The 27212-nt window shown below is 46.0% G+C and overlaps 1 protein-coding gene across 2 annotated transcripts in view; it reads left to right on the top strand.

Annotated features, from left to right (window-relative positions):
• The window catches only part of NUDCD2 (NudC domain containing 2), a 115473-nt gene extending 88979 nt beyond the window's left edge, over positions 1–26494 (top strand). For both annotated transcript variants that reach the window (XM_085617834.1, XM_085617833.1), the window contains exon 4: positions 24887–26494. In XM_085617834.1, the coding sequence (XP_085473960.1) occupies positions 24887–24970 (84 nt within the window). In that variant the 3' untranslated portion in view covers positions 24971–26494. The remainder of the gene's footprint in view (positions 1–24886) is intronic.
• Positions 26495–27212: the final 718 nt, after the last annotated feature.

Genomic DNA, 27212 nt, shown 5'->3' with positions numbered 1-27212 from the left:
CGAGGATCAACCTCTTCTTCCTGGGCTCGCTTCACGACTGTATTACAGAATTCTCTTGGTGGGACCTTGAAGTACTGCATGCTCAAATGCCCCGCCTTTAGTGGGTATGTGCTTAGTAGCTGGTTGCAAAGTTAGAATAGTGCATGCTGGGTTACATGGTCCGTTCACAAGAGATAGTTCATCCTTAGTAGGTTCTGAAAGCAGTCATTTTAAGCACATTTATATTCCTTAGTAGGACCTCCGAGTTCAATCCTTTGTTAATTTTGAGCCCAAAAGCAGCGCTGTAGAGTGAAGGACGTTTCTTCCTCGCAGCCTCCTTGGGATGAAAGGACGGTGCAGCTCAGCGCGGCATGGGCGCCACGCGTAAATTTATGTTTCCCAAAAGCCCACAAGCATTTAGAGCGCACTCGCTGCTTTTGAAAACTGAAAGTTTTATTTTCGGCAGACAAGGGTAATTGAATCCGGTGAAGCGTTCTGGGGCCGACGCGTTTCGAGGATCAACCTCTTCTTCCTGGGCTCGCTTCACGACTGTATTACAGAATTCTCTTGGTGGGACCTTGAAGTACTGCATGCTCAAATGCCCCGCCTTTAGGTGACATGTGCTGGGAGTGCGAGTTCAAAGCTTTTGGGCATTTGGAGAAAAAAATGATTCACACGGCGCCCTGCCGTGGAACTCGCACCATCTTACGAATGAAAAGAGGCTGCGCAACATTGAACTTTGCCCCGTTGCGATCAGCACAGCAGATGCGGATTCAGTCAACTTACCTGACATCGTGGAGCCCACTAAAGGTGTCTTAAATCAATTTAATGCTGCAGAAATTTTAAACTGGCACGGAACCCACTGTGGGTGTTTTAATTGCATTTCCCAGGACCACAAGTCCCTGCATGCACCAGACAGAGACAGCGTAACGAACGTGACCCACTAAAGGCAACAGGTGCAAGCAATGAGGGAAAAATCCACAAGCCAGTTTTCAGCAGGTGCCCAGGAAGAAGAGGCTGCTGCCTCGAAACGCGTAGGCAAATGAAATAAATGTTTCCTGACATGCCGAGGTTCGTTTCCATGATTAATGCCGGAAGGTGACATGTGCTGGGAGTGCGAGTTCAAAGCTTTTGGGCATTTGGAGAAAAAAATGATTCACACGGCGCCCTGCCGTGGAACTCGCACCATCTTACGAATGAAAAGAGGCTGCGCAACATTGAACTTTGCCCCGTTGCGATCAGCACAGCAGATGCGGATTCAGTCAACTTACCTGACATCGTGGAGCCCACTAAAGGTGTCTTAAATCAATTTAATGCTGCAGAAATTTTAAACTGGCACGGAACCCACTGTGGGTGTTTTAATTGCATTTCCCAGGACCACAAGTCCCTGCATGCACCAGACAGAGACAGCGTAACGAACGTGACCCACTAAAGGCAACAGGTGCAAGCAATGAGGGAAAAATCCACAAGCCAGTTTTCAGCAGGTGCCCAGGAAGAAGAGGCTGCTGCCTCGAAACGCGTAGGCAAATGAAATAAATGTTTCCTGACATGCCGAGGTTCGTTTCCATGATTAATGCCGGAAGGTGACATGTGCTGGGAGTGCGAGTTCAAAGCTTTTGGGCATTTGGAGAAAAAAATGATTCACACGGCGCCCTGCCGTGGAACTCGCACCATCTTACGAATGAAAAGAGGCTGCGCAACATTGAACTTTGCCCCGTTGCGATCAGCACAGCAGATGCGGATTCAGTCAACTTACCTGACATCGTGGAGCCCACTAAAGGTGTCTTAAATCAATTTAATGCTGCAGAAATTTTAAACTGGCACGGAACCCACTGTGGGTGTTTTAATTGCATTTCCCAGGACCACAAGTCCCTGCATGCACCAGACAGAGACAGCGTAACGAACGTGACCCACTAAAGGCAACAGGTGCAAGCAATGAGGGAAAAATCCACAAGCCAGTTTTCAGCAGGTGCCCAGGAAGAAGAGGCTGCTGCCTCGAAACGCGTAGGCAAATGAAATAAATGTTTCCTGACATGCCGAGGTTCGTTTCCATGATTAATGCCGGAAGGTGACATGTGCTGGGAGTGCGAGTTCAAAGCTTTTGGGCATTTGGAGAAAAAAAAAAATATATATATATATATATAAATTTCGCGAAGATTCGTCAATCGGCGCCAATGTTATTCCAAATAGAATGTTGCGGATTTCCTATGGAAAATAGGTCCTAAATATAACTACCTACTGGCGACTGCCAGTAGGTAATATATATGTATACACATACACATATTACCTACTGGCGGTCGCCAGTAGGTAGTTATAGTTAGGACCCTGCCATGCACGAGCTGTATTCTAATTGGCTGTCAACACTCCAAATCAGGAAGTGTTGGCAGCCATCTTGTGCCTCGGTAGAACCGAGGCACAAGAAATCTAATAAAAAAACTTACAAAATGCGAAAAGGGGGCAGGGTAGAAACACCCTGACCCACCTAGGCCTGCTCAGGGTGTCCCACAAGGACCCCCAAGGCCCAAAAATTATTATTTTTTAATTTTATTATTATTATTTTTTTTTTTAGTCGTCAAAATCCGCGCTTCAATGCTAATTAGCCCCCGGGGGGGCCAAATCCCGGGGGCATGATAAAAATAAAGTGTTGGGGGGCCCAATCCCCCCCACAATGCCCCGGGGACCGCCAACCCCCGGGGCAAAGTATGAATAATTGCGGGGGGGCACACGCCCCCCCCCACTAGTCCCGGGGACCGCCACCCCCCCGGGGCTCTAATTTATTAACATAGCAGGGGGGCCACACAGCCCCCCCGCAGGCCCGGGGACCGCCACCCCCAGGGCTTTTTGAAAGTAAATAAATTGCCTGTGTGGGGGGGCTCAGGCCCCCCACACGCCCCGGGGACCGCCATTAAAGATTCAAATTGGGGGGTCCATGACGGACCCCCCAGCCCCGGGGACCACCACCCCCCCGGGGCTTTGTAAAAGATGGGAGAGGGGCCGTGCGGCCCGCCTCCTGGAGCCTTGTTGTGGCCCTGGGGACCGCCACCCCTGCGGTGTCCCGGGGTGCACACCCCCGGGACACTGTAGTTTGCTATGGCAGGGCAGGAGCCTCGCGGCTCCCGCCCTGTTATAGCAAACTGCTTTGCTATTTGGAAGAGAGAGCAGGAAACCTGCTCTCTTCAAAATTGCAAAGCAAAATGCTTTTCCACAGGGGGATCTGCATCTTAGCAGCTCCCCGTGTGGAAAAGCAATGCCAGCTCCCGCAGGAGGCTGGGAGCTGGCGGGACTGTGGGGGGATTGGGGAACCCCCCACGGTCCCCAACGGAGAGGGCCAGCACCGAGGGATGGGGTCCCCGGGGCTACAAGTGGCCCGGGAGGGGGGCCACGCGCCCCCCTCCCCTCCCCAAAATGTAAATTTTATTTTGTTTTTTTTCACCAGGCCGGCCCCAGGGGATGGGGTCTCCAGGCCGATTATGGCCTTGGAAGGGCCCCTTTCCAAATTTTTTATTAAAATAAAAAAATTACGGGGGCAGGCCCTGGGGGATGGGGCCCCCAGGGCCAAAATATTAGGAAGATAAGGGGGGCCACACAGCCCCCCTTCTTAAACAAAAAAAGAAAAAGACCGGCATCGTGCCAGAGGCCACGCCCCCCTTCTTGTAGCACTCTGCAAACGCGCCCCCTGGCGCGTTTGCAGAGGGGGAACAAATTCCCCTTGAATACTGGGGGTCCCTGGGGGCCAACTAGCCCACCAGAAACCTCCAGTATGCGCCAGGGGGCTGCGTTGCAAAGAGGTGGTCTGAGGCCACGCCCCTTTTGACACCTCTGCCACGCAGCTCTGTGGCGCTTACTGGAGGGCTAGTTGCACCCCAGGGACCCTCAGTATTCAAGGGGAGTTAACCCCCAACATAAAACGCACCACAGGGTTGAAAAAACAACTTTGGGACCAACTTCATGAGAGTTGTTCTAGCAATAATAGTACCGCCTTTTGGAAAGTGGTAAAATCACCTTTTCTGATCGACGAGGGTGGCTTTCCTAAAGTAGCGGTCGCTATAGATGAAAGGGACTGGGTGGAACATTTTTCCAAAATTTTTATGATCAATCTATTATCAAATAATGTTAGGGATAATGATTTTCATTGCCAACAACTTTTGCCGTTTCCCATTGAGCTGTCTATTTCACATGACCAGGCCAACCGAGCCCTAAATGCAAGCAAAAAAGGGAAGGCCCCGGGCCCCGACGGGGTCCCAATAGACTTCTTTAAAACCCATACTGAGCTTTGGATCCCACTCCTGACCAGGGTCCTCAATGCAATCTGTACCATCGGCATTCCGGAATCCGGGAAAAAATCCATATTGGTTCCAATCTTCAAGAAAGGGGACAGGAGCTCAGTCTCCTGCTACCGCCCCATCTCCCTATTGGATTCAACGGGAAAAATGATGGGGCGGATAATATTAGATCGCTTGCAGGAGTGGGCAGAGGAAAATAATATCTTATCCGACATACAATATGGGTTTCGTGAAGGTTTGGGGACCATAGATCAAGCCTTGAATCTATCCCTTCTGATCGACAAATATGTAAACATCAAGGCTGGAGCACTCTACATGGTCTACGTAGACATGTCAGCCGCGTTTGACTGCGTCAGTCATTCTAAACTCTGGTCCATCTTATTAGATCTAGGGATGGATCGAACTGCAGTCACCTTTATGAGGGAACTCTATGCCGACGCCACTGCCAGGGTAAGATACGGGACCAGTGGAGAACTCACTGCGCCGTTCGGGTGGAGAAAGGCGTCAGACAATGCTGTGTTCTGGCCCCATTTCTGTTTACCCTTTATACTAATGGTTTAGAGAGGGCGATGCTGATAGGGGCTCAGGACCTTCCTACGGTAGCCAATCGTCGCATCCCAGCTCTTTTGTACGCAGATGATGCGGTGATATTGGCCCGTACTTCAAACGAACTCCAGAGGGCCCTGAGCAGCTATGCATCTTTCATGGTTGGCTTGGACCTTAAAGTCAATATTGGGAAAACATTTGTTATGAAGGCGGGTCTTAGCAAGAAAAACAAAACCAGGTCCATCTACCCGAATAAGGAAAGATTATCGACTACTGATAAATATCCATATTTAGGCATCATGATTGACGAAAAATTAAGTTGGAAACCGGCAGTTGAAGTGCGAAAACTTCAATTTGTAAGAACCACTTCCGCACTTGCAAATTTCTCTAGGAAACTCGGGAGAAAAGCACCTGTGGAGATGGTTAAAATCTATAAAGCCAAATGCATCTCAGTGGCCTTATATGGAGCAGGTGTATGGGGCCATACAGCTGTGGGCCCCATCCAGGCAGTAGAGAATGGTTTCTTGAGATACCTTCTTGCATTACCAACTACAGCCGCAAACTTTTCCTGTCATTTGGAACTGGGTCTCCCGTATGTTACAGACCTCGCGAGAATCCAGCCTTTGTTATTGTGGCATCGAATCTGGACGTCAGAAAGAACAGTCCTCACTCAAAAAATTATTTTAGACTGTAAGGCCCTTGACAACTCACATAGATCTAAGTGGTTAATCTATGTCAAAAAATTTCTGACTGACTTAGGGTTGGAAAAATATTATCATGACCCCACTTTGATTTAGGAGTTAACAAGGAAGGTTTTCCACAAACTTTGTATAAACCATCTCGAGGACCTACGACTTAACTCAGAGATTATGAAGCAAACAGTTAGGCATAGTCTAACAGTCCAGACGGTATTTGGGATTCAGCCTTACCTAACCTATAATATTACTTCTTATGAACTGTTTCTTTTGGTTAGGTTTAGGCTGAACCTTTTCCATCGATTGGTGGTTTTTCCGCTGAAAAACAACTGGGCTAAAACATTACCACCTTGCCCTTGTGACGGGTGTTCTCCCCAGTCCACAATCCATACTATTCTTTTTTGTAAATATTATATGGATCAGCGGAGACAATCATTAATCCCCCTATTAAAACGTTTGGGCTTTCGTACGTGTCGTCCAGCTCTACTCTTCTTACAATTACTGGAGGGGGAAGGGCTGGTTTACATTGTCTCTAACTTCTTACAGAATATTATTCGACATAGATCGAACTTAGGCTGATTTTATCTTTCTGCACTTTATTGTCAAATTGAACACCAAAAACTAAATCGATGCCCCTTACTTAGACACTTTGTATGCATCTGCCACTTTAAAATTGTGAATGTAATCACTGTGATCATTCTTGTCTGTGATGAATTTTAAATTGTTGAAATTTTATGTGACATTATATTTTGTATTTTATCTGTATCTTTTATGACCTTTCTCTGGAAGGCCGAATAAAGAAAATTTTGATTTGCATTAGATCACTCTAGCGAGCTTACAGCTTCTGTGATACATCCGGCATAGTCTTACCAAACTCCAAAATCAGCGCTCCCCTGTATGTCCCTGGGAATCGAAGTCAGAGTGCAGAGGAGAATGCCTCTGCTGGCGCCAGTCTTCAGCGGCGGAGAGTCCTTTGTGCGGCTTCTTTACGACCGTGCGCCAGCCTTCCAACCAGTCCCAGGCGTCCTCTGTTCGAGTGAAAAACCACGATTTGCCATTGACCTCCACCCTCAGCTTGGCAGGGAACATCATTGGATATTTAACCTCCTGGGCTTATTGCATATTTCACCTCCAAGAAACTGCGGCGTTGTTTCTGCACTCTCAGAGTGAAGTCCGGAAAGAACATGATTTTACTATTCTCGAAGGTAAGTGGGGGGGCCGCCCTTGCCGTTTGGAGAATGACATCACGATCTCTGAAATCGAACAACCGGGCTAGGAGCGGCCTCGGGGGCGCACCCGGTTTCGGCCGCCCCCCCGGCACACGGTGAGCCATTTCAATTGAAAAACATTTGGAGAGCCCACGTGGGTGCAAATGTTTAAGAATTAGTTCCTCTACAAAAAGGTCAGCGGCCTGTCCCTCTGTGCGTTCCGGCACACCTAGAATGCGGACATTGTTACGCCGCATTCTTCCTTCGTAGTCATCCAGCTGCAGAGCCATTGCCTCGTGGGAAGTGTGCAACTCGGTTACCTGCCACTTAAGGAGGGTGGTATCTGTTACAAGTTCCTTGGTGGTACTCTCAACTGTCCCCATGCGCTTTGCCATTTTCTTCATATCTTCCTGAATCAGCGCCACTTCTATTGCCACTGTGTCAATCCTCACCACAATGGAGGTCCTAATCGCCGTGATTGCCTCGAGGATATCCTTGTTCGTAGGTTCCATGGCACCGCTCGGGGCCGTCGACTCCCCTGTCTTCACTCTGCTGTTTTTGCCATGTAAATTTCTCTAGTTTGGTCTGCGTCGTCGTCCGGTTGTTGCGTCCAGACGCCGTAGTATATTCATTCCGGCGGTTACCACTCGATGTGTGGGTGCGACCGCTACTCCCCGCCGCCTGCAGTGGAGTCGTCCACTCGACCTGTCGTTTTTTGCGTGGGGCACTCAGTTCACAGGACTTTTGGTCGGACACACTTCGTGCACCTTGTCTCGATGGAGTCCATAGAGACCGGATCTGCTCTGATCGTTGACCGGCGCAGGGTCAAGCACCTCTCTGACTAGTTACTAAGGCTCCTCCGCTGCCATTCCTCACGCTGCGCCAAATGTAGAGTAGGCCGCTGTGCGGGAAGATCAGGAATCTAGGCCACCCTGCCGTGTCCCTCCGGCTTCACAACACACTGTAGGGAACAACGCAGGCCAGTCACACTTTCTCTTCCAGCAGCGTGCGTGTGCCCCAATATCCTATGTCGCTGTCTTCAGTCAGTGCCCAGATCTCAGAGGGTCATGCCGCAAAACATCTCCAGGCCCCAGTACTCTGGTGGGAACAGTTATTCAATGGTGCCCACTCCAGGCACTTTGGGCTGCCTCTGGGGCGGCTCGCGGGCCGCAGCCTACACTTAAATCTGTCAAGGTCACCACGAGGCCCAGGGTAGCACAGGTCTCTATGTGGGATACAAATTAGAGCAAATTCCAGGGCCGCCGGGCCACTTCCGATCGGGTGCGCACCATCCACATTGGAGCTGCACATGATCTCATAATGGGGTCTCAAGATCAGCGTCTGGACACACAGCCCCGCAGAGGTTTCAGGGCTAATACTCTCCTCTAGCGTCCACTACACGGCAGGGCGCTGCTCAGACGACGGGCACTCACCAGTGAAATACACGGCCTCCTCCAGATCAGGCCGTGACCGCGGTATTGCGTAGTGGTCCCCCGCCGCCCGGCCCCACCTCCGCCTACAGGGCCGCTCGTTCCGATCCGGTGCGTGGAGTGCTCCATGAAACACCGCACCGATCTACCCCAAACTCGGCTCACACCTCGTCGGCCACCACGGCACACCACAGAGCCATTCGGGGCGAGAATCGGGCCAGGGGATCCTGAGTTAAACTAATAGTTTGGGAGTGGCCCTCCGGAGCAGCTATTCCCGTCAACGGTTAGCCACGCCGCCCCCCCCCCCCCCCCCCCCCATATCTGTTTTCTTAAACTGAATTTGAGCAGTCACTGGTGTTCTAACATTTGCGTTATGCATTAGCCTCATACATGTTTGGATCACACTTCACAGTGTCCATTAGGTCGTAACCATGTCAATTTAAATACACTTATGCATTTGCGCCCTTCGATGGGAGTTGTTATATTTTCTCAGGTATAACCATATTGGTGCACTTCTAAAGGAATGTGAAGAGTGTGTACGAGTAGGCTCTGTTCAGCTTTGCAAGACGTAGAACTTACTTTCAACTCAGGTGAAATTTACAACGGTAGATTTTAAAGCCAGCATTCCAAATTCATTGTGGGTTCATTCCTACAATTTGAATTGTATTTCGACTTTACAAGATTTGCAGTCGATCTGTTCGGCATGCACTTTTGCCTATTGATCTGAAGTCAATTGTTAAGGAAGCGACCTGTGGCTGAAAACGTAGAACTGGGGTCTAAGAAGAAACCTGAAAGCAACTGAGGACACAAGTGCTACCGGAATTAGTACAAGAAAATTGGGACTTTATTCCTATGGGATGAAGTAATCTTTTTGTTTTCTACTTGTGCATTTCATGTATAAGGGCACACTTCAATTTTAAACATATGTTGCATTTAGTATTGATTACATATGCAGAACATTTGCTTTATTATAGTTTGATAGCTTATAAATTATTAATATATTATGTATAATGTATGACCGAGTTTAGTGAAGGTACACCAGAATATGGTAATTTTGATGGACACTTTTGACAGCAGATTCCTCATGGGGTACCACACTGGATCCAAAGAGTTTTTGTGCATAGCTCCTGCACGTCAAAAGATGACATAATGCTGCTCTGCATCAACTTCTCTTCTGATGTGAATACTGGAGCTGCATATAGGCGCCACCCCAGTGTGCTGACGTCTGTTCCGTTCTTTCCGCACCTTCATATACAGATCAGGAGCTAGCTCCTACTTTTCTCTTCAGTTGACATATATTTTCTAAAAAATTGTCCAGTGTGCAAGGCAATATGCCCTTTCCTAAAGCAATAGGTTTTAAGCAGTGTAGTGACTGTTTCTTACAGATGTCTGTGACAGATCCCGACTAGGTGCGTCTCTGGTGTTTGGGGTTGGGCCACAACTCCTAGTGGTCCGAGGAGTGTGCGAGGATGCATCTGAAGGCAATCCAGGAATGTGAATTCAAGCTGAGCACTGACAGAAGTCACAAAAAGTCTGCTCCCGCTTGAAGGTAAGGACACAGACCCACTCCTGCTTTCCGAGTCAGTAATTGAAGTCCAAGTCTTTGGGTAAGTCACAATCAAAGAAGAAGTGCAAGAAGTCCAAGCTGACCTCATCCCAGCCTCACCATTCTCCGTCTGAGAACCTGCGAAGATATCAATGTGCCTTACAGTCTTGTTCCTGGTTCCCAACTTATGAATTGATTTGAAGCAAATTCTAATGCACCCCCAATTTCCAGGTTCATCGATAACACCTCAGCAGATTGCGGCATTTAAGGAGGCCTTGCTCTACAACTTCAGCACCCTACTGACACACTTTGGGCATTGTGTATCACCGGAAACCTCCATTCTGGTTGCTGCTCTCAGTTCCGCCATAGGTACTGTTTGTGCCTCCCGAATCTGCCTCAGGCTCAGCTCAGAATAAGGAGTCAACTTCACTCCCATCACCACGATCCATGCTGGTTCCAACCATGTTGACATCACCACCAGCACCAGAGGAGAAAAATCAAGCCCATTGTCCTCTCCAATACTGAACTGAATCCATCTCGACCTAGGCCAAAGCTAAGCTTTAGTCCGGTTCCTACATACCTGTCCCCCATGTATGCGTACTCTAATAGGACACTACCTATGCCAACGAGCCGCCCTCCATTGCTCTAACAACTATTCGGATCCAACTCTAATCAAAACCAACCAGCTTTTGGTGATGATGGGGACAAATTCTCTCCGCAGTATGATGATGACAATTTTTATGTGGGCTTACAAGAGACCAGTGGGCTAGTCTCTCCCCTTGGTCCTTCCATGGAAGAGTCTGCGTCTTTCCAAATGGTCGACTGGTGGCCAAATCTTTGGATCAAAAATTGCCTTCCATTGAGGTAAAAACGAATGGCTTCACGGAAGCGTTGCAACCCGGTCAAGCCTCTTCTCAACATCTGAAATTCACTGAGGCCCTGACCTACAGCCTCATGGGCTCTTGCACCAAACCCTGATGTAATCTACTGGTAAACAGACAAGTGGCACATCGTAGCAACCTGCTCCAGGTGACGCTGCCTTCTAAACACAACACCCTACTCTTGAGAGATGGTAGTACAGGCCTCCACTTGCAGAGTTAACCCCACTTCTTTTCCCTCTAGCCCCTGTAAAAAGAGTCAAAGATTTGAGGCATTTGGGAATAGGTTGTTTTCTTCCACTAGCCTGGCCCTCCGGTCATTCAGTGCCAGCTGTTTACTAGGAAGGTGCCCCAATACTTTATGCAACTTGGTGGTGGAGATCTTGCCCGCAGTCCCAGAGGAATAATGAACCGATTTAGGGCAGACGTTTCAGGATGGCCAGGATGTGTCAAAGTACGTCAAATGATCGGGCCTGATCACAGCAGACTGTGTGACAGAGCGATTGGCACTTGCGTGGTGCTGCAGTCCCACACAGATAGGTGAATTTCACAGGCTTCTCTGGTGATGTGCATGTTTCACTAATGGATATGCCTTTTGACGGGTGTCATCTTTTTGGCAAAAAAGTGGAGTCCGCCCTCAAGTGCTTTAACAAGAGTAGACCTAATGCGGTTTCTCTTGGTATTTCCACACCCGCAAGGCAGTATCCTTAACACTTTTGCCTCTTTTGGGACTTCAATAGGGGCTTTGCCATTAGGCAACGTCAAGATCCATTACCCCAACAATAGGCACCCCAGTCCTTTCGGGGTCAGGATAGAGTATCTAGCAGACCGCATCCAGGCCAGCAGGGGCCTTCCCAGTACCTCTGTCATTATCTTACAAGCTGCTTTAGTTTGTCCTTTTCAGCACACAACCACCCATTGGGAGACAGGATCACTCCTTTTCTCCACGGGTGGCAAGCCATAACATCCTTCAGGATGGTCCTGTACAAAGTCCCCGGTGGCTATGCCATGCCGTTCTTTTTGTCCCGCCACCTATTTCACCTACATTAGAGAGGCTTTCTGAGGACCATTTATCCATTCTGTGGCAAGAAATTCAAGCCCTTTTGGAGAAAGGAACCAAGGGGGATCTCGCCCCAGGAAATTGATCATTAAGGGGAGTGACACTCCATTCCATTGTCAAAAAAGACCTTTGCCCTCTTCAGTTCTTCCTGCGGAAGGACAAATTCAAATGTTCACACTAACCCAGGTTCTGCCTGTCCTGTCCTGGATCCAGGAGACTGGATGGTGGCGTTGGACCTGCAGGACGCCTATTCCATATCGCTGTCCCACAGGCCCATAAGCGATACCTGCAGTTTAGGGTGGGCCACGAACATTTTCAGTTTGCTGAGCTCCTTTTGCTGTGTTCCTTTTTGACCTCACCAGTGCCCTTTGAGTGTTCACAAAGGTGATGGCAGTTGTTACAGCATATGTTCGGATGTAGGAGTGCCGCTCTTCTTCTACCTTGATGAATGGTTGTTGAAGGCGGGCTAACCACGCTCCTTTGCGAACCACCTCCAGATGACGGTAAACCTCCTTACATCATAGGGGTTCACTATCAGTGTTCCAAAGCCAAACCTGATAGTCCGTTTTTATTGGAGCTATCCTGGATACAGTGCACATTTCCTCCAGAACGAGTCCAGGATATTCAGGCTATGATCCTGATGTTCCAGCCTCATGCCTGGCCTCAGTGAGGATGGGTATGAGGCTTCTGGCCTGCTGGCCTCCTGCATCCTGGCGTACCATGCCAGGTGGCATATGCTGGCTCAGCAGTGGTGTGAGGAATTGGGTTACTGGTTGAGGTGGGTGAAACCCTACTCAGGCGGTAACCCCAATTCTTGTCAGGGTGAAACACATGCAACATCCCAAACCGTCTGGTAGCTTGGGACAAAAGCAGTCTGGCTTAACTAAGAGACAATGTGTAAAGTATTTGTGCAGCACACAAACAGTAATAAAGTGAAAAGGCAACACAAGAAAAATCCCACACAAATTAAAAAAATAAAGTAAAATCTAATAAATTATTTGACACCAAAACGAATCCAATTAGTAGAACCAGAGAGTACAATTGTAAAAGTTTTGAAGAAATCAAGCGCTAAGTATCAAAACGGACAAACTACGGTTATTTGCGGGCCGGATACAAGACTGAGTTCAGTCTGCTGACAAAGTACTTTGTTGCCTGACGGCAGGCGGGTGGGGACAGAGGGGGAAGTTACAGTTAAGTTAAGTTTAGACTTATTGAATATACACTCACGACATACGCTGGGACAATCTCATCAGAAGACAAAGAGGATGCTGCTACACGAATGTTTGATTTCGCTGCCGGCCCGTTGGGTTGTAGGCATGATAGCTGTGTCATGATAGTCAAGTAATAGTACATTTTATGCTGCCGGCCTCCGGGTTGTGTGCTTACAGCTGTGTCGCGACAACTTGTTTCAATAAAATAAAAAATAAAAAGTACTTTGTTGCCTGGTCATCAAAATGCCCTTGCGTTGAGCTGTGCGGGCTGGTGTCGAGGAGTCGTCGACGAGGAGCTGCAATGTGAGGTCTGGCATTGAGCTGTGTCGCACAGTGGTGGAGTCGATGAAGTCCTCAATGAGAGTTTGTGATTTGAGACCCTGTGACGTCGCCTAGGAAGCCTTGCGAGGACTTGTGCTGTGCTACATCGGCCCTCAGGACAAGATGCCTTCTGCTGGGATGATGTAGTGTCTAGATGCATCAACGAAGAAGCCACAGGGCTTTGCGCTGGGATGCATTGGTGCCGAAGACCACATGAGTTGTGCTGGGATGGTGGTGAGCTGTGTCAGGATGCGAGGAGTTACATCAACGTCAAAGAAGCCTATTATGTCCCAGTGGCTTTGAACGGGGGGCAAGCCGACTGATCTTTTGAGATTATCTATAGTTCTGGGTCCATACAGGCAGGCTGGGTTTAGCAGGGCAACTCACAGCAGTAGAAGAGTCCTGAGGCAGAAACAGCAAGCCTTTGGTGTCTGGAATTTCTTGGTCAGCAAAGCGGTTTTAGGCAGTAGGGCAGATTTCACAGATAGGAAGCTCTTCTTCCTAGCAGAGTCCACAGGTCCAGAAGTGATCTGAAGAGTTGGGTCTGAGTGTCCATTATTTATACCTGGTGTCTCCTTTGAAGTGGGAGAAGCTTCTAGAGCCCTGCCCCTACAGAGCTGTCTGATATTTCCTGCCTCCCTGCCCTGGCCTCAGCTTGTCTGGGAGTGCATAACATTAGTGCGGAACCCTTTGTGAGTGTGCTGAGGCAGAGCTTTTGTGATGTGCAAGAGTGGTAGGCGACAGCTTCTCCCGTTCATCAAGTCAGAGATGGCACATCCTGCCAACACCTATTCCCCCTTTGTCTCACTGTCTGGGAATAATACACAAAGACCAACTGCCAGCTACACCTAGTCATGTGACCCAAAATACAGGCGACAGGTACCAAACGGTTAAGACAAGAAACTGCTAACGTTCTAAAAGTGGCATTTAACTTGCAATTCTTTAGAGACCAAATTCAACTTTCCTACCTTTCTCCCAAATTGGAATTATTTATTTATTAAATGCAATAAGTGAACCCAATTTTATACTATGGGAGAAGTAGGCCTTGCAGCACTGAAAAACGTATTTAAGACTTTTTCACTACCAGGACATGTCGAGAGTTAAAAGTACATGTCCAGTTTTTTACACCACACCCCGCCCTTTGGGCTGTTTAGGACCTAACATAGGGATGACTGGTATGTATTAAAAAGGAAGGTTTGGACCTAGCAAAAGGTTTATTTGGTAAAGTCGCAATAGCAGTCTCAAACTGTACACACAGGCTGCAAAGACCGGTCTGAGGCATGTTTTAATGGCTACTTAAGTGAGTGACACAATCAGTGCTGCAGGGCCACTAGTAACAATTAATTTACAGGCTCTTGGTATATGTAGTACCACTTTACTAGGGACTTATAAACAAATTAAATGTGCCAATTGGGTTTAAGCAGGTTTTACCATGTTTGAAGGAGAGTGCACAAGCACGTTAGCAGTGGTAAAGAGCGCAGTATTAAGGCCAACAAAAACAAATTCAGCAAAAATAGTAGAAGTAAGGCAAAAGGTTGGGGTAGAACCAAGCCAAGGATGTCCTTTCCAACATTCTGCTATATAGTGATATCAGTAAAACTGTGTTTGTGTAAATTTAGTGGTCAATTCAAATGTATAATCTGTAAATGACAGTGCGTGACCACATGATGCTTTAATAATATATTTGTGACAGTATGCTTCAGAATGCATCACCAGCTACATACTACACCCATAACACACTCCTTCTGAATACATTTGCTACACTTCGCGTGAAGCAAGGATTTTTCACACTCCACATGACTTTAGTGATGTAACATTGAAGTCAGCAACTCCTTCTCTGAAAATTGTTACGGCACCACTGGTGCGAAGGTGCTGAATAATGTTCCTCATTCCAGTTCTATTTTTCTAAATAGGTGTGGGATTTTTCTTGTGTTGTATTTTCACTTTATCACTGTTTGTGTGCTGCATAAATACTTTGCATATTGCCTAACTGCTTTTTTGCCAAGCTACCAGAGAGTTAAGCACAGGTTAATTTGGGGTGTACTTGAGTTTCACCCTGACAAGAAGTGTGGTTGTTGCTTGAGCAGACAGTTTCCGACACATAAATGATAATGTGCGTAAATCGAGATTCAGTTAATATTTATCATTTGTGCATCGCTAAGTAAAGTGTCTTGATATGCTTTGGTCCTACTAAAATCTTTGTTTCCATCAGAGTTTGAAATTACTAGAAATTGCTTCATTTTTGCTTCCCAAATTGCTGAAATCTTCTGAAATGTGTACAGTTTATTTACAAGTATTTACATTTTGTTGTGTATTGCACACAATTACATCCTACAGCCTTTACTTCACACTCCCAGTACCACAGAACAATTCATATACAGTTCACTTTAAAAACTTCTCTTGCTTTGCAGTCAGAAAAGTAAAGACCAATCACCGTTTTAAAGAATAAGCAGCAGTTTTTCGAAGACATAGTCTGACATTTGACTTCCTATTTTGAAGCACAGCATAAATGACAAGATAAATACAAAATAGAAAGTCTTCTTTATTTATTGCTCTTTCCCGCCCACCAGACGTTGGCTGGCGACCCACCAGTGGGCTGTGACCTACAGTTTGGGGTCATAACAATTTTTCTATATACCTCCTATAGTGGTTCCCTTGATCTCCTCCTCTTGACCCTCTCTTCCTACTGACCTTCAGTACGGTTTGTTAGTAACTCCCCTTCACCACAGCGCTAGTACCACTCCCTCCTGTGTGTTGCACCAACCAGCTCCTTTGTGAATCTGTAGTTGCTGTCTGTTTATTCCAACCTATCTTCTTCCTAACTCCTCTTAGTCATCCAGTTGAAACTATTTTCCTCCATACTGCTTCTATCTAATCAACACCTCTTTCCTTAACACCAAGGTACTCATTAGTGGTTGCACCACATTCTCCCTTAGAGTACTCAGCATGGTTTCACTATCAGTGAGATTCAAATCAGCACCTCTTATAGGATGCTCCTTAATTGCACCAGGTAGAATCTATATACTGTATACTATGTCTGTATGTATAACACTAATTCCTATAGATTGCTACCTGCCGCTCCTGAGAACTCCTCAGAGCATACACCACAACAGGTTGCATAATGCCTGTTGCTATGGGTTGTTCCCAAGTACCTCCTTCATGGAGTTCATACCTGGGGTGATCGTATAATGCCCATTCCTTGAGCTTGACCAAAGTTGTGCTAAAAGATTACAAAGCACAAATTGTTAACATGCACCCTGGCTGTAACACTGTGCATCTACCACTTCACAGGAGGTTCCATTCTCTTTATAGCTCTAATTCCGACCTTTTGTCAGAGCAGGTTACTCTTCAAGGTATTGATGATGATGATGATTGGGAGGAAGATGGCTTGCTCCCCCTCATTTCTCTGATGATGTCTTATACCTTGATTTACCAAACACCTGTAAGCTTGATAACCTTCTCTGTGGCACAGCTTGACTAACTACATGGGCCACCAAAGGAAGAAAATGCCTTGTCTACAGTGGTGAGTCGTACGACAGCCGACGTACTAGAAATCTAGCTGCCCTCTATTGAGACTAAGATAAATGGTTTGACGGAAATTCTGCAATCTGGAATGGAAGCATCTTAGCCCTTGTTCCCATTTAATGATGCCCTCAGAAATAGTCTGAAGGCTATGTGTTTGAAACCATGTTCCTGCCTGCCTGTGAGCAGTCAGATAGCCAGAGGACACATACTGGTACCTTGTGAACCAGATTTCTTCACAAAACACCCCACTCCAGAGAGAGCCTTATTCTCCAGGTCTCAAGGATTTCGCTGAACTCTGACTCATTACTGACAAATCTTCAGACAGATAATCCAAAAAGATTGATGCCTTTGGCACACATTTGTTTTGCTATTCCAGCTTGGCACTGCGATCTATAATTGCAGTCTGTCTGTTGGGCCTATACACTTATGCCCTTTGGGACATTGTCAACAAAATATTGCCAGCAGTCGTTGAGGATCTCGGGGCCTCTCTGGCGCACACAATCTGTGAAGAGCAAGACATGGCCAAATATGTTATCCGCACCAATCTGGATGCCACAGATTTCACTGACAGGGCAGTGGGTGCCAGTGTTGTCCTTCATAGACATGCTTCGATTAGGTGCACTAGCTTGTCTGCGGATTTACAGGCTTGACTAATGGGCATGCCTTTTTTCGACAAGAAGGCAGACTCTACTTTGGAACGCTTTAAGGACACCAGAGCGTCAGCACTTTCTGTGAGGCTGTTAACACCTGCTAAACAATTTACACAACAGTTCTGGAAATTTTGAGGCTATTCCAGAGGGCTGGTGTATAGGCAGAAACCACCTTCCCAGTTAGTGATGCAGCAGACACCCCAGTCCTTTCAGGGCTGCAGACGCAGATCCAGCAGGTAACGTGCATGCCAGTAGTGGGGGTACCAGTCTTCCATCTCCCCTCCTGCTACTACAGCCAACATACCACTTTAGTTTGCCCTCAGAAGCGCTTGCCCAACCACCAGTGTGCTGGGCGGAGGGTGTATGCAAGGTTCAGTACTTCGCCCAGGATGACGATACTTCACATACGACAGATGGAGTTTTCAAATTATTTTACAGGCTACTCTCTTCCTTTTCTCCTCTCCCCAACCAACATTCGTCCCACATCATAAATTTCAGCAGAGCAGCTACCCTTCAAGCTCCAAGAGTGTTGTGAAGGACCATCTTTTGCTTGGTGTACCCACAGGCACTTTACCTCTGCTAACCAGAGGTAAAGTGCCTGTGCTCCACCTTTCAGCACAATGAAAATGCAACCACCAACCCCCCTCCCCCCCGAATGGCACATTTAACATGCGTGTAAGTTCCTAGTATATGGTACTAACAACAGTGTACCCAGGGCCCATACGTTAAATGTCACAAGTGGACTGCAGCACTCCTTGTGCCATCCCCTATAGTGGCAATGTAAACATGACTGCAGGCGTGTCACTAACATCATGGCTGTGCATGTTTAAACTGCAAATTCATCCTTTAAAAATAACTTCTTTTCACCAGCCTAAACCCTCGTTTTAGTCACCCTTAAGCTGGTCTTACATGCCCATAAGGCAGGCACATGGTATTTAAAGGTAGAGCAGTTAAAGGTTTAATGTTAAACATGTCCTTAGAGTGAAAAGGCTCTCAGAGCTATTTTCACTGTAGATGGGGTAGCTGTTCCATAGGCAAGCATTTGGATACAATATTAATTAATTAGGGAGTGGCCATGAGTTTCCCCTACCGACAGGCTGGCACTGTGCATAAATGTGGCATCCACAGTAGCTTCCTTGGATCTGGACCTGTGGAAGAACAGAAGAGGACTGGACCTGCTGTCTGTGACCTGAGAAGAGCCTTGAAGACCTTTAGATTCACATCTTTGTCCTGGGTACAAAGATGTGAATCTAAAGGTCATAAGGCTGACCTTTTTGGGTTACAGGGACACAACAAGCTTCAAGAGGCCTCTTCCTGCATTTGCAGCTGACCAGTTCCACCTGAACTTGTCCTGGACCCTGCTGCTGGCTTCTGCTGGAGTGTTGACCATCCCCGTGCTGTCTGCAAAGTCCTGGACCCTTGGCTGGTGTTAAATTGTGCTCCTCTTAAAGCTACTTGCAACCTGGTACGTGGACACTTTTTGACAACTTTTTTGCTCTGAGAACCTACTGGGGACTGGGACCAACCTAGCCAAGTCGATTTGACAGAGTTGTATCGCCACTGGGCCAAAGATTCAGGTTGCTCCCACTACCACCTTCTCTGCAGCAGCAAATCTGAATTCAGAGGCACCATGTAGAGAAGTTATGTGGCCTCGTGGAGCCCTCTTCAGCAACTGGCAGATGAGAGACCTTCTCTGAGCATGAAATTAAAATGTATCTTGCTCTGGTCTTTCCTGCCAAAAATCAGTGGCTTTACAAATACCTTGTATAGTGGCTATCTAGTGACGCAAGCCCTCTTCTCTTCACGACCTGCTTCTCTGCCCAGCTGAGGACTTTTGACTTCCATTCCAGAGACTAAGACCCTGATTTATAATCTGGCAGACAGCTTGTCTGTCGCCAGGGTGACTAGTAAATTGCTTCATCTCCCTGCCGTCTGCCAAATGATTAAATGTCTGCTGATCCAGGTGTTCAGGGTATCTTTCTGCTCGCCAACTACTTGGCAGGGTCTCTGAATACGGAGTGGAAAAACTGAGCAGACATCGTCTGACAGATCACAAGTGCTGTCTACATCCATAGTGGCATTGGTTGTCTTCTGCCAGTAGGAAGGGGGCCCTGGCTAGATTGTTTAGCCATTGACTAGAACATGTAGTGTCTGTAATTTTGTGCATTGGAGTGGAACAAGGGGCGTTGTACACCTTCCTGCCTCTATCACTCCTGCCCAAAGTTCTAAATATCAAGAATGACCAGGCCTAAGTCATACTGGTGGCCTGTAAAGTGTGGAAGCGAAAGCTCCTGAGCATGAGCACCTGTCCACTTATCAGGCTACCACCTCGGGAGGAACTTCTTCCCCAGTTGCAGGGCAAATCCCGCCACCTGAATCTGCACAACTAATGCCACCATGGGTGGAAGTGAGTTGTAGCAGTTGACTGCTTTCGATCCACCACCTGAGGTGATAAATGTCATCCTCGGTGCCGGATGCCCCTCCATGAAATCCATCTCCTCTGGCACAAATTCTTCACCTGGTGCGGTGCTCAGAACACCGACCACCCCCCCCCCCCCCCCCCCCCCCCCCGTCCCCAACTCCCCCTCCCCCTAACAAGCAAAGCTGTAGGACATTCTTTTTCTTTGTTTTATCCTTAGCCCAGCAAGGCTTTGCAATGGAAACTGAAAATGTTTATTTATCTACCCTTTCTGTGTTTGCTCTGACCAAGCAGTCTTCTACAAATCACCTGTTGTTTTGAAATGTATTAAACGTTTGATCCATATATTCCCTCCCAAACTGTTTGTGATGCCACAGTGGAACCTTAATTTGGTCTTGACATTCCTCGTGCGCATGCCTTTTGAGCCTTTGTATAGCTGCTTACTGTTTTCCTCATTATTATTACAAAAGCTTGTTGCTTGAGTGAACTGCAGACCTTGTCAGTGAAACCACCACACACCGCATTTTTTCCAGACAAATTGGTGATGAGGAATAGTGCAGCCTTCGTTCCTGCAACATTGGCAGTCCATCAATCTACCAGCGTTCTTTCTACCACTCCCTCACTCCTCGAAAAATGGAAGGGGGTTTCATTAGTTAGACCCCCAAGGGGCTTTAAGACAAATAGTACCAAATACCATTAAGTGGACAATCAATTTTCTGTGGCGCTCTCTTGAGCAACGAAAGTAAAAACTGTGCGGAAGAGGACCTTATCAAGGTGGATAGACCTCTGCTTCAAGACCTACTCTGCAGTGGCTAAGAAGTAGCCTCTAGAAGGTCTGAAGGCCCACTCCACCAGGCCCAAGGCTGCTACAAGTGTGTTGCTCTGTGGGGTGCCTGTCCTTGATATCAGCCAGTCAGCAATATGGGCGTCGGAGCATAGGTTCACAAAGCACTTCTGCCTTGACAGCTAGGTCCAGTGGGAAGGACACTTGCCCGCATAGTTCCATAAGAAGTTGTGGTCTCAGTTCACTTCACAGACCCGCCACCTTGGAGAGCTTCTGCTTTGGTGTCTATTCTAAGGTGTGGGTTCTGCAGTTAGAAGTATCTATCTGAAGAACAAGTTACTTACCTTTGGTACCACCCTTTCTGGTGGATACTCCATCTACCGGCAGGTTCATCATTGCCCTTCCACCTAGTGGCCTATTTTACCATCTAGAAAGGTCCTGAGTCCGTGATTAGCACAATCTTACCAAACATTGTTCACACCCCGAGTTTAAGGTCGCAGAAAGTCAAAAACCAGAAACTGACGGCGTGGATTTAAATGCATATAGATATATATCCAATAACCAAATTCCCAAACCGTTCATGCTCCGACGGGAAGAAAGGGTACGGACTCCACTTTTAGTGCCAAACTTCTATTTATTTCAAAAACCGCTCCAGCTTGTTCTGGCGCGTTTTGGTCACTGCCGTGACCTTGATCACATGACAAAGCGTCCTTATAGCAGAGTTTAAAAACCATCTCACATCCAGTCACATGGTTCAAGGTTGCAGTTAAAATGAACAACAGACTATGCACACATATTTTTTAAACTAATTTTGTGTAGTGTTTCAAGTGTGGAAATACGGGATTACAACGTTACTCAACAAATAATTGCAGAGAAGAGCATTTCAGAATATCGATCGCTTCTTGAGAGCTATTGTTGCATTTCAAGCGAGTATTTCAGTATTAGAAAAGAAATCGGACAGATTCTGTTAACACCAACAACGTGTAAAAGTGCTAAAGTGCTATGGAAGGGCATTTAATATTCAATGCACAAACCAAGAACCATATCATGACCTATATAAATATATACATGAATATATCTAAAAGTAACATAGCATCAGGCTTTAAATATGTTCATAACCATGCGTTCCTCTTATATAAATAATTTATATATCCAAAAACCAAGGGTGTATGTATATATATATATTACATGGCGTGCTGACGTCAATCGTGCATCAATGTTCAAGAATTTGTAGGTGTTGCGGAGGCTATATGGGAATGGATGTTGTCTGTGGGCTTGGCTAACCTTGTGCAGGGTATGGCAGATGTTGCAAATGGCTTTGATTATGCAGGGTATGGCTGAGGCATCCAGGAAGTATGGATGAGCCTCGCCGGTGGATACAGATTCACTTCATGTCCTCAGTGTTTATAGTCCTGAACTATTTTCACCAACAAATCAGTGCTATCGTGTGTTAGTGCAATTCGTTCAGTGGAAGCAAATCACTCCTATAGCATCTACAATGCATTTTAGCTGACACATAAAATTCCAGTAATGTAAACTGTGTCCGTAATTATATGGAGTCAGGTGGTCAGCCGAGAATGAACACTCTCCCTCAAACCCCCCCCTTCGGAGTCTGTCCAGAATCCATAATGCCCAGTGTTTGACAGCCACTCTCTCCTTAGACCCCTAAAACTCTCATTCCCAGAGCTTTGTCCTGCGGTGTACAGAATGTATATTTTAGACCTCAACTCTTAGTTTTTTATGAAAGGCGGCTCCCCAGTCTTTTGCCTAAAATATTTTTATTTCTCAACATTTAATTCACTTAATCCACTGACTTTCCGATCTTCCTTCCTTGTCTCCAGGATCTCGCTGCCTCCTGCTCTGCGTCAGGTTCTCTTCCCAAGAGATGAATCGTGGTATACTGCGCAATGATTTCATTGCAGTGTATTTGCGATGTGGAATTATTGACAGTGGGCCTTGTTTAGTTGATTGTGTTCTCTGTCTTTTAGAAGATGACAAGTGTTCCTTTAACACTTTCATCTCTCTCCATTTCATGTTGAATAATGTGCCCATAGCCATTCCTTTGCAAATGTTTTTTGGCTTCTGTGCTAGTGCATTCATCAGAGGGATCAGAATAAAATACCAAGCTGTGGTGCTTTTGATAGGTCAACTTTTTCTAGAGTTTTACCTTTTTCCAGATGGTCTACGGGCATAATAATAATGCTGGCATCATATCCCTCATCACTGTACAACTTGCCCTTTAAACCGTGTGTTAAACAAAAACTACCCAAAGTCAACGAAAGGAAAGTTGTACAGCAGCTGAATCAATGCTTGTATCCCAATTAGTCACCTTGAATGCTATAAATAGACTAGGTCTCAACTGGATGGTTTTTTGAGAAGACAATTTACAAGCAGTGAATTCAATCACATGTGGGGCGGGGAACAAAGGAGGGGAGACCACAGCACCCGGGTGAGGTAAAGAAAGTCAAAAATGTATATATTTCTGTAAGTAGTTGAGAAGCACTACAGTACATACATTTGTACAATGACCATAATACACAAAGTGGGCACTGGGCGTGCTAGTGAGAAGTTGACGGCGCAGTGACACAATACTGGCCTCTGCACTCTTCTCTTGCCTGTCAGAAGTGGCAGCATGGATGGACTCAAATTGTCTGAAACTGAATGCCGGGAAGACGGAGATAGTGGTATTTGGCAAGCACTTGAATATTTGGTCCAGTGCCAGGTGGCCTGATGACCTTGGTCCTCTGCCGTTACCCAAGACCAAGGTCAAAAATCTGTGTATCTTAGTTTGACAACAAGCTGTCCTTTGATGACCAGATTACTGCCCCTCCAGCCGTGTCCTGAAACCACGGCAGAAGCAGCTGATCCTTGCCAGGCCCGCCGCCACCCGCAGACGTTTCTCTTTTTCTGCCGTCCCACTTGAACGGCCTATGCCTGCTGGCGTAAAAGGTTTATTATCTTCTTTATGGGGCCATCTGTTTCACCCCATAAAGAGAACAAACCGTTTACGCCAGCAGTAAGTCCGGGCAGTCAGTCCAAGTGGGACGGCAGAAAGAGAGAAAAGAGTACGTCACACAGAGCTCTTTCCCAATGGCCGGCCACCGTTTAGCATAAACTGTGACGCCAGCCAATGGGAAAGAGGGGTGGGGCTTAAAGCCCACTAGTGAATCTCCCTCAAAGTCATAAGATCTCGCCAGCGAGACTGTGCAGTCTTACGCTAGGCTTCGACCTAAAAACATGAAAGCCAATAACTGAATTTGGGGGCCTACAACCCAGTAATATGAGACAGTGGGTGTGGCCCGAAAGAATCTGGTCTGTCTGCCCCTAGCAGGAGTGCTGTAGTACCATTATGTTCTACATAAACAGCCCACTGGAATTGATCCCCGGGGTAAGGAGTGAGCAAAAGCCTCTCCCCTCTAGCTCCCAGCATTTCTCTGTAGCATTTTCAGCAAATCTAGTAATTCCTTCTGAATTGGTTGTACCTACTCCATCTAATTGCAGCAGCTCATTTTACTGCATTTTTTAGGCCGAGCTTATTAGACAGTGAATGCTCTATCTGTTGCAAGACATATTGTGTGTGGGCTTACCAAGTACATAGAGCGTTTGGAGCCCACCTTTTGCTTACCATTGGTTGGGTTTCCTGTCACTCTTAATTGTTTGCTTCTTAATCATGTCACAGCTACTCAATCTTGTGTGTCCCTCCCATGGAGCATTGCCTCTTTTTTGTTTGACTAGCTTCTCTGCATACATTGCTAGCTTTTCAAACACTTACGATATATATTTTTTGGGATAAGCATTCCATGAGATTGCACTGTGTTCTAGTTATCGCCCTCATATGTGTCTCTCCCCCCCTGCACTTCTTGTTGCTGCAAGTCACTGGTATACTTCTCCCTGCCCTCTCCAGTTGCTCGCTCTTGTTTACAACCCTCCTGCCATGTTGCTTTTTTCTCACCCACGCGCTTCTTCCCACTATTCCATATTTCTCACTCATCTTTTGCTTCTCCTCCGCACGTCTGCCTCTGTGTTGCTTCCTTACACCCATCTCTCTTGCTTGTTGCTTCTCCTCCTCACCCCGCCTGTGTTGCTTACGCCCCCCCCCCTCAGTTGCTTCCCCCTCCCATGCACTCCCTGTTGCTCCCCCTAACCGTGCTTCAAGAACGCTTTAGTGCTTTTTTTGGTGAAAATTATTTAAAGATCCAAATCAGTAAACAAAAGAACGATAATGATGTACAGAAAGGCTATTGGCAAAGACAATCGGTTCCAAAAGCGAGACTTTTGGCCTTTCCAATCTTTGTTGTAATTGAAGTTGACTTAACACATTTTTCTGTCTCCTTTTGTTTCCCTGTTATAGACGCCAGGCTTTGACTTCAGTGGTGCCGATATTTCTGGAAATTACGGCCAAGGGGGACCCGACTTTTCTGGTCTAGAAAAATAGAAATATTCACAACAGAAAAAAGAAAAACGATTTCACCTTATTACAAACTATGGTTGATCATCACATCGTGTATCCAGCAGTGCTTGAAATGGTTCCAGGATGGTAGCATTTAATCTGTGGATACAAACATTAAAATACCTTTAGGGTGCGTTTAATGCTACGGCTCTAAGCTTAGTTTGTTTTGAACTGTTGAAAACGTGTTTCCCCTTTTTCTGAATTCAGGTTTTACCATTGGAGGAAAAGAAAGCGCAGGTTGTCAGTGAAAAGCAGATTAAATCCCTCCATGGAGCTGGCTTAATTTCCATACTGTCCACAGGACCTTGAACCTTTCCGAGTAATTGTGCTTCTATTACTCTAACATTATAAGGAGATTCAATTTTCAGACTCATTGCTTTACTCGACTGCTCTCTACCTGAGCACTCTTCCAAGCACCCAGCATGCTGTCTGTATATGAAGTCTTCAGCTGACCATCTCGTTTTCTAATCTTTATACCAAGATCCCCCGGTCGTGGAAGCCGAGATGTATATGAAGATGTTTCACCAACACCAATTGAGCACTGCCTGAGCTTAAATTGCATACATTTGGGTGGCAAAAATAACATTTATTATTAAAGGAACTTTAAGAAATATTATAAAATGAATACGGTTTATCTCTGAAAACTAAACTAGTGCGCCACTATTTTTTTATTTTTTTTACTTTACAATATACTAGGTTGTGCTCTAGACAGGGATGTGCAACCATGTTAAATACCATGCATTCCTTTTTTTTAAACAAAATGTTTTCAAGAGGCAGAGCTCCCATTCACACTTAATGTCCCACCCTATAAATAGCCTTAGTATTGCATCTGCATGAGGACACTGGCGGAAAGAGCAGTGTTTTCGCCTCCTGTACCCTGGGAAACATCTAGGATCTGGCTACCGCACGACTGACAGTACAATGGGTCGTCTAGTGCGCTTGGTTTTAGAATAGTTAATCTGTTCCTACAGGGTATATAGTCTCTTAAAGGTCAGCACAACCCTGCTCATGTGAGCTTGCTTTTTTTCTGTGTAGGACCTGTGTAATAGCTTCTGCACCAGAATATGTCTGTGGTCGAGACTCACTGAAATGCACAATAAAAACTAGACCTGATGACTTGCGATCCCGTTTGTCTAACGTGGTGATGAGACACAGAGGACTTTCAGCAGAAATGGAATTGGTCCCATGCCCAAGTTAGAGAGACTTTCTGATAGGAGAAGAAGATTTGAACCCTAGCATGCTTTTTTGTTTCGAACGTTTTTGCTGCTTTTATCACACAGGAGGTCTGAACATTACATATTATAATAAAGAAATAACACTTTGCCCTTTCACTAATAATAGTCCTGACTGAACACTGTTCAGACACGCCAGAGCTCTTTGTTAACAAAGTTAGATCTAAGTTTCAGAAAGCTGTGAAACTATAAGATTTGTTTTAAATGATATCAAATATCTGTAGATGTTATATGCCCAGTGCAGCTGTTGATATAAAGTTACTTTTTTTATTGTGTCTATAATGTTTGTTATTACGTTGGCTTCAAAGTGCTTGTGTTTATCTACTCATCTGCTCTTAATTAAGCTACGCTTTAATTGTTTTGCAACTGTTCAATAGTTGTGTGTGAATTTCTTTAGATAATGATTCCATGGGAAACTATACTAAATAATCTAATTCATATCCAAAAATGATTTCCTTAAAAAAAAAAATTTTAAAAAAAGTGGGCCTCCCATGGAATGAGACACCTGCTGTTCAGGGTCAACCAGGTGCAAATAGGACAAGCATTGGCAAAAACCAATAAGTCTCGCATTTCAGTTGAGTTACACAAGTATTTTTCCATGCTATTGCTTTTTGTATATGCTATTCTGTATCTGCAAACAGTACAGGCAATAAAAGAAAAATTGTTTGGTGGTGTGGAACAGCATTCCCAAAAACAAAAAAATGCCAATCTTGACCTGTAAATTGAAAAAAGATGTGGCAAAAGATCAAATAAAAAGAACTTCCAGGAAACAATCCAGCTTACGGTCCCTCAAAAAAGAAACCAGCATTTTCAATGCAATTGGTCATGCCTTTGTGAAAGTTTGAGCTATTGGCATTGTAAATAATGTTTTATACTCATGTTTTTTGTTTGCATTAGGAGGAGGTTCAGAGGGAGGATCTGGGTATAAGGGGATGTAAACAAATGAAAAAAAAATTTGGTCGGAAGAGTAACATAGAGAAAGCGTGGGGTGGCAG

Source organism: Triturus cristatus, chromosome 7 (genome assembly GCF_964204655.1).
Source record: "Triturus cristatus chromosome 7, aTriCri1.1, whole genome shotgun sequence".
In the NCBI taxonomy this organism is placed as follows: Eukaryota; Metazoa; Chordata; class Amphibia; order Caudata; family Salamandridae; genus Triturus; species Triturus cristatus.
The sequence above is the reverse complement of the archived record's forward strand: the minus strand, read 5'-3'. Positions and strand labels throughout refer to the sequence as shown.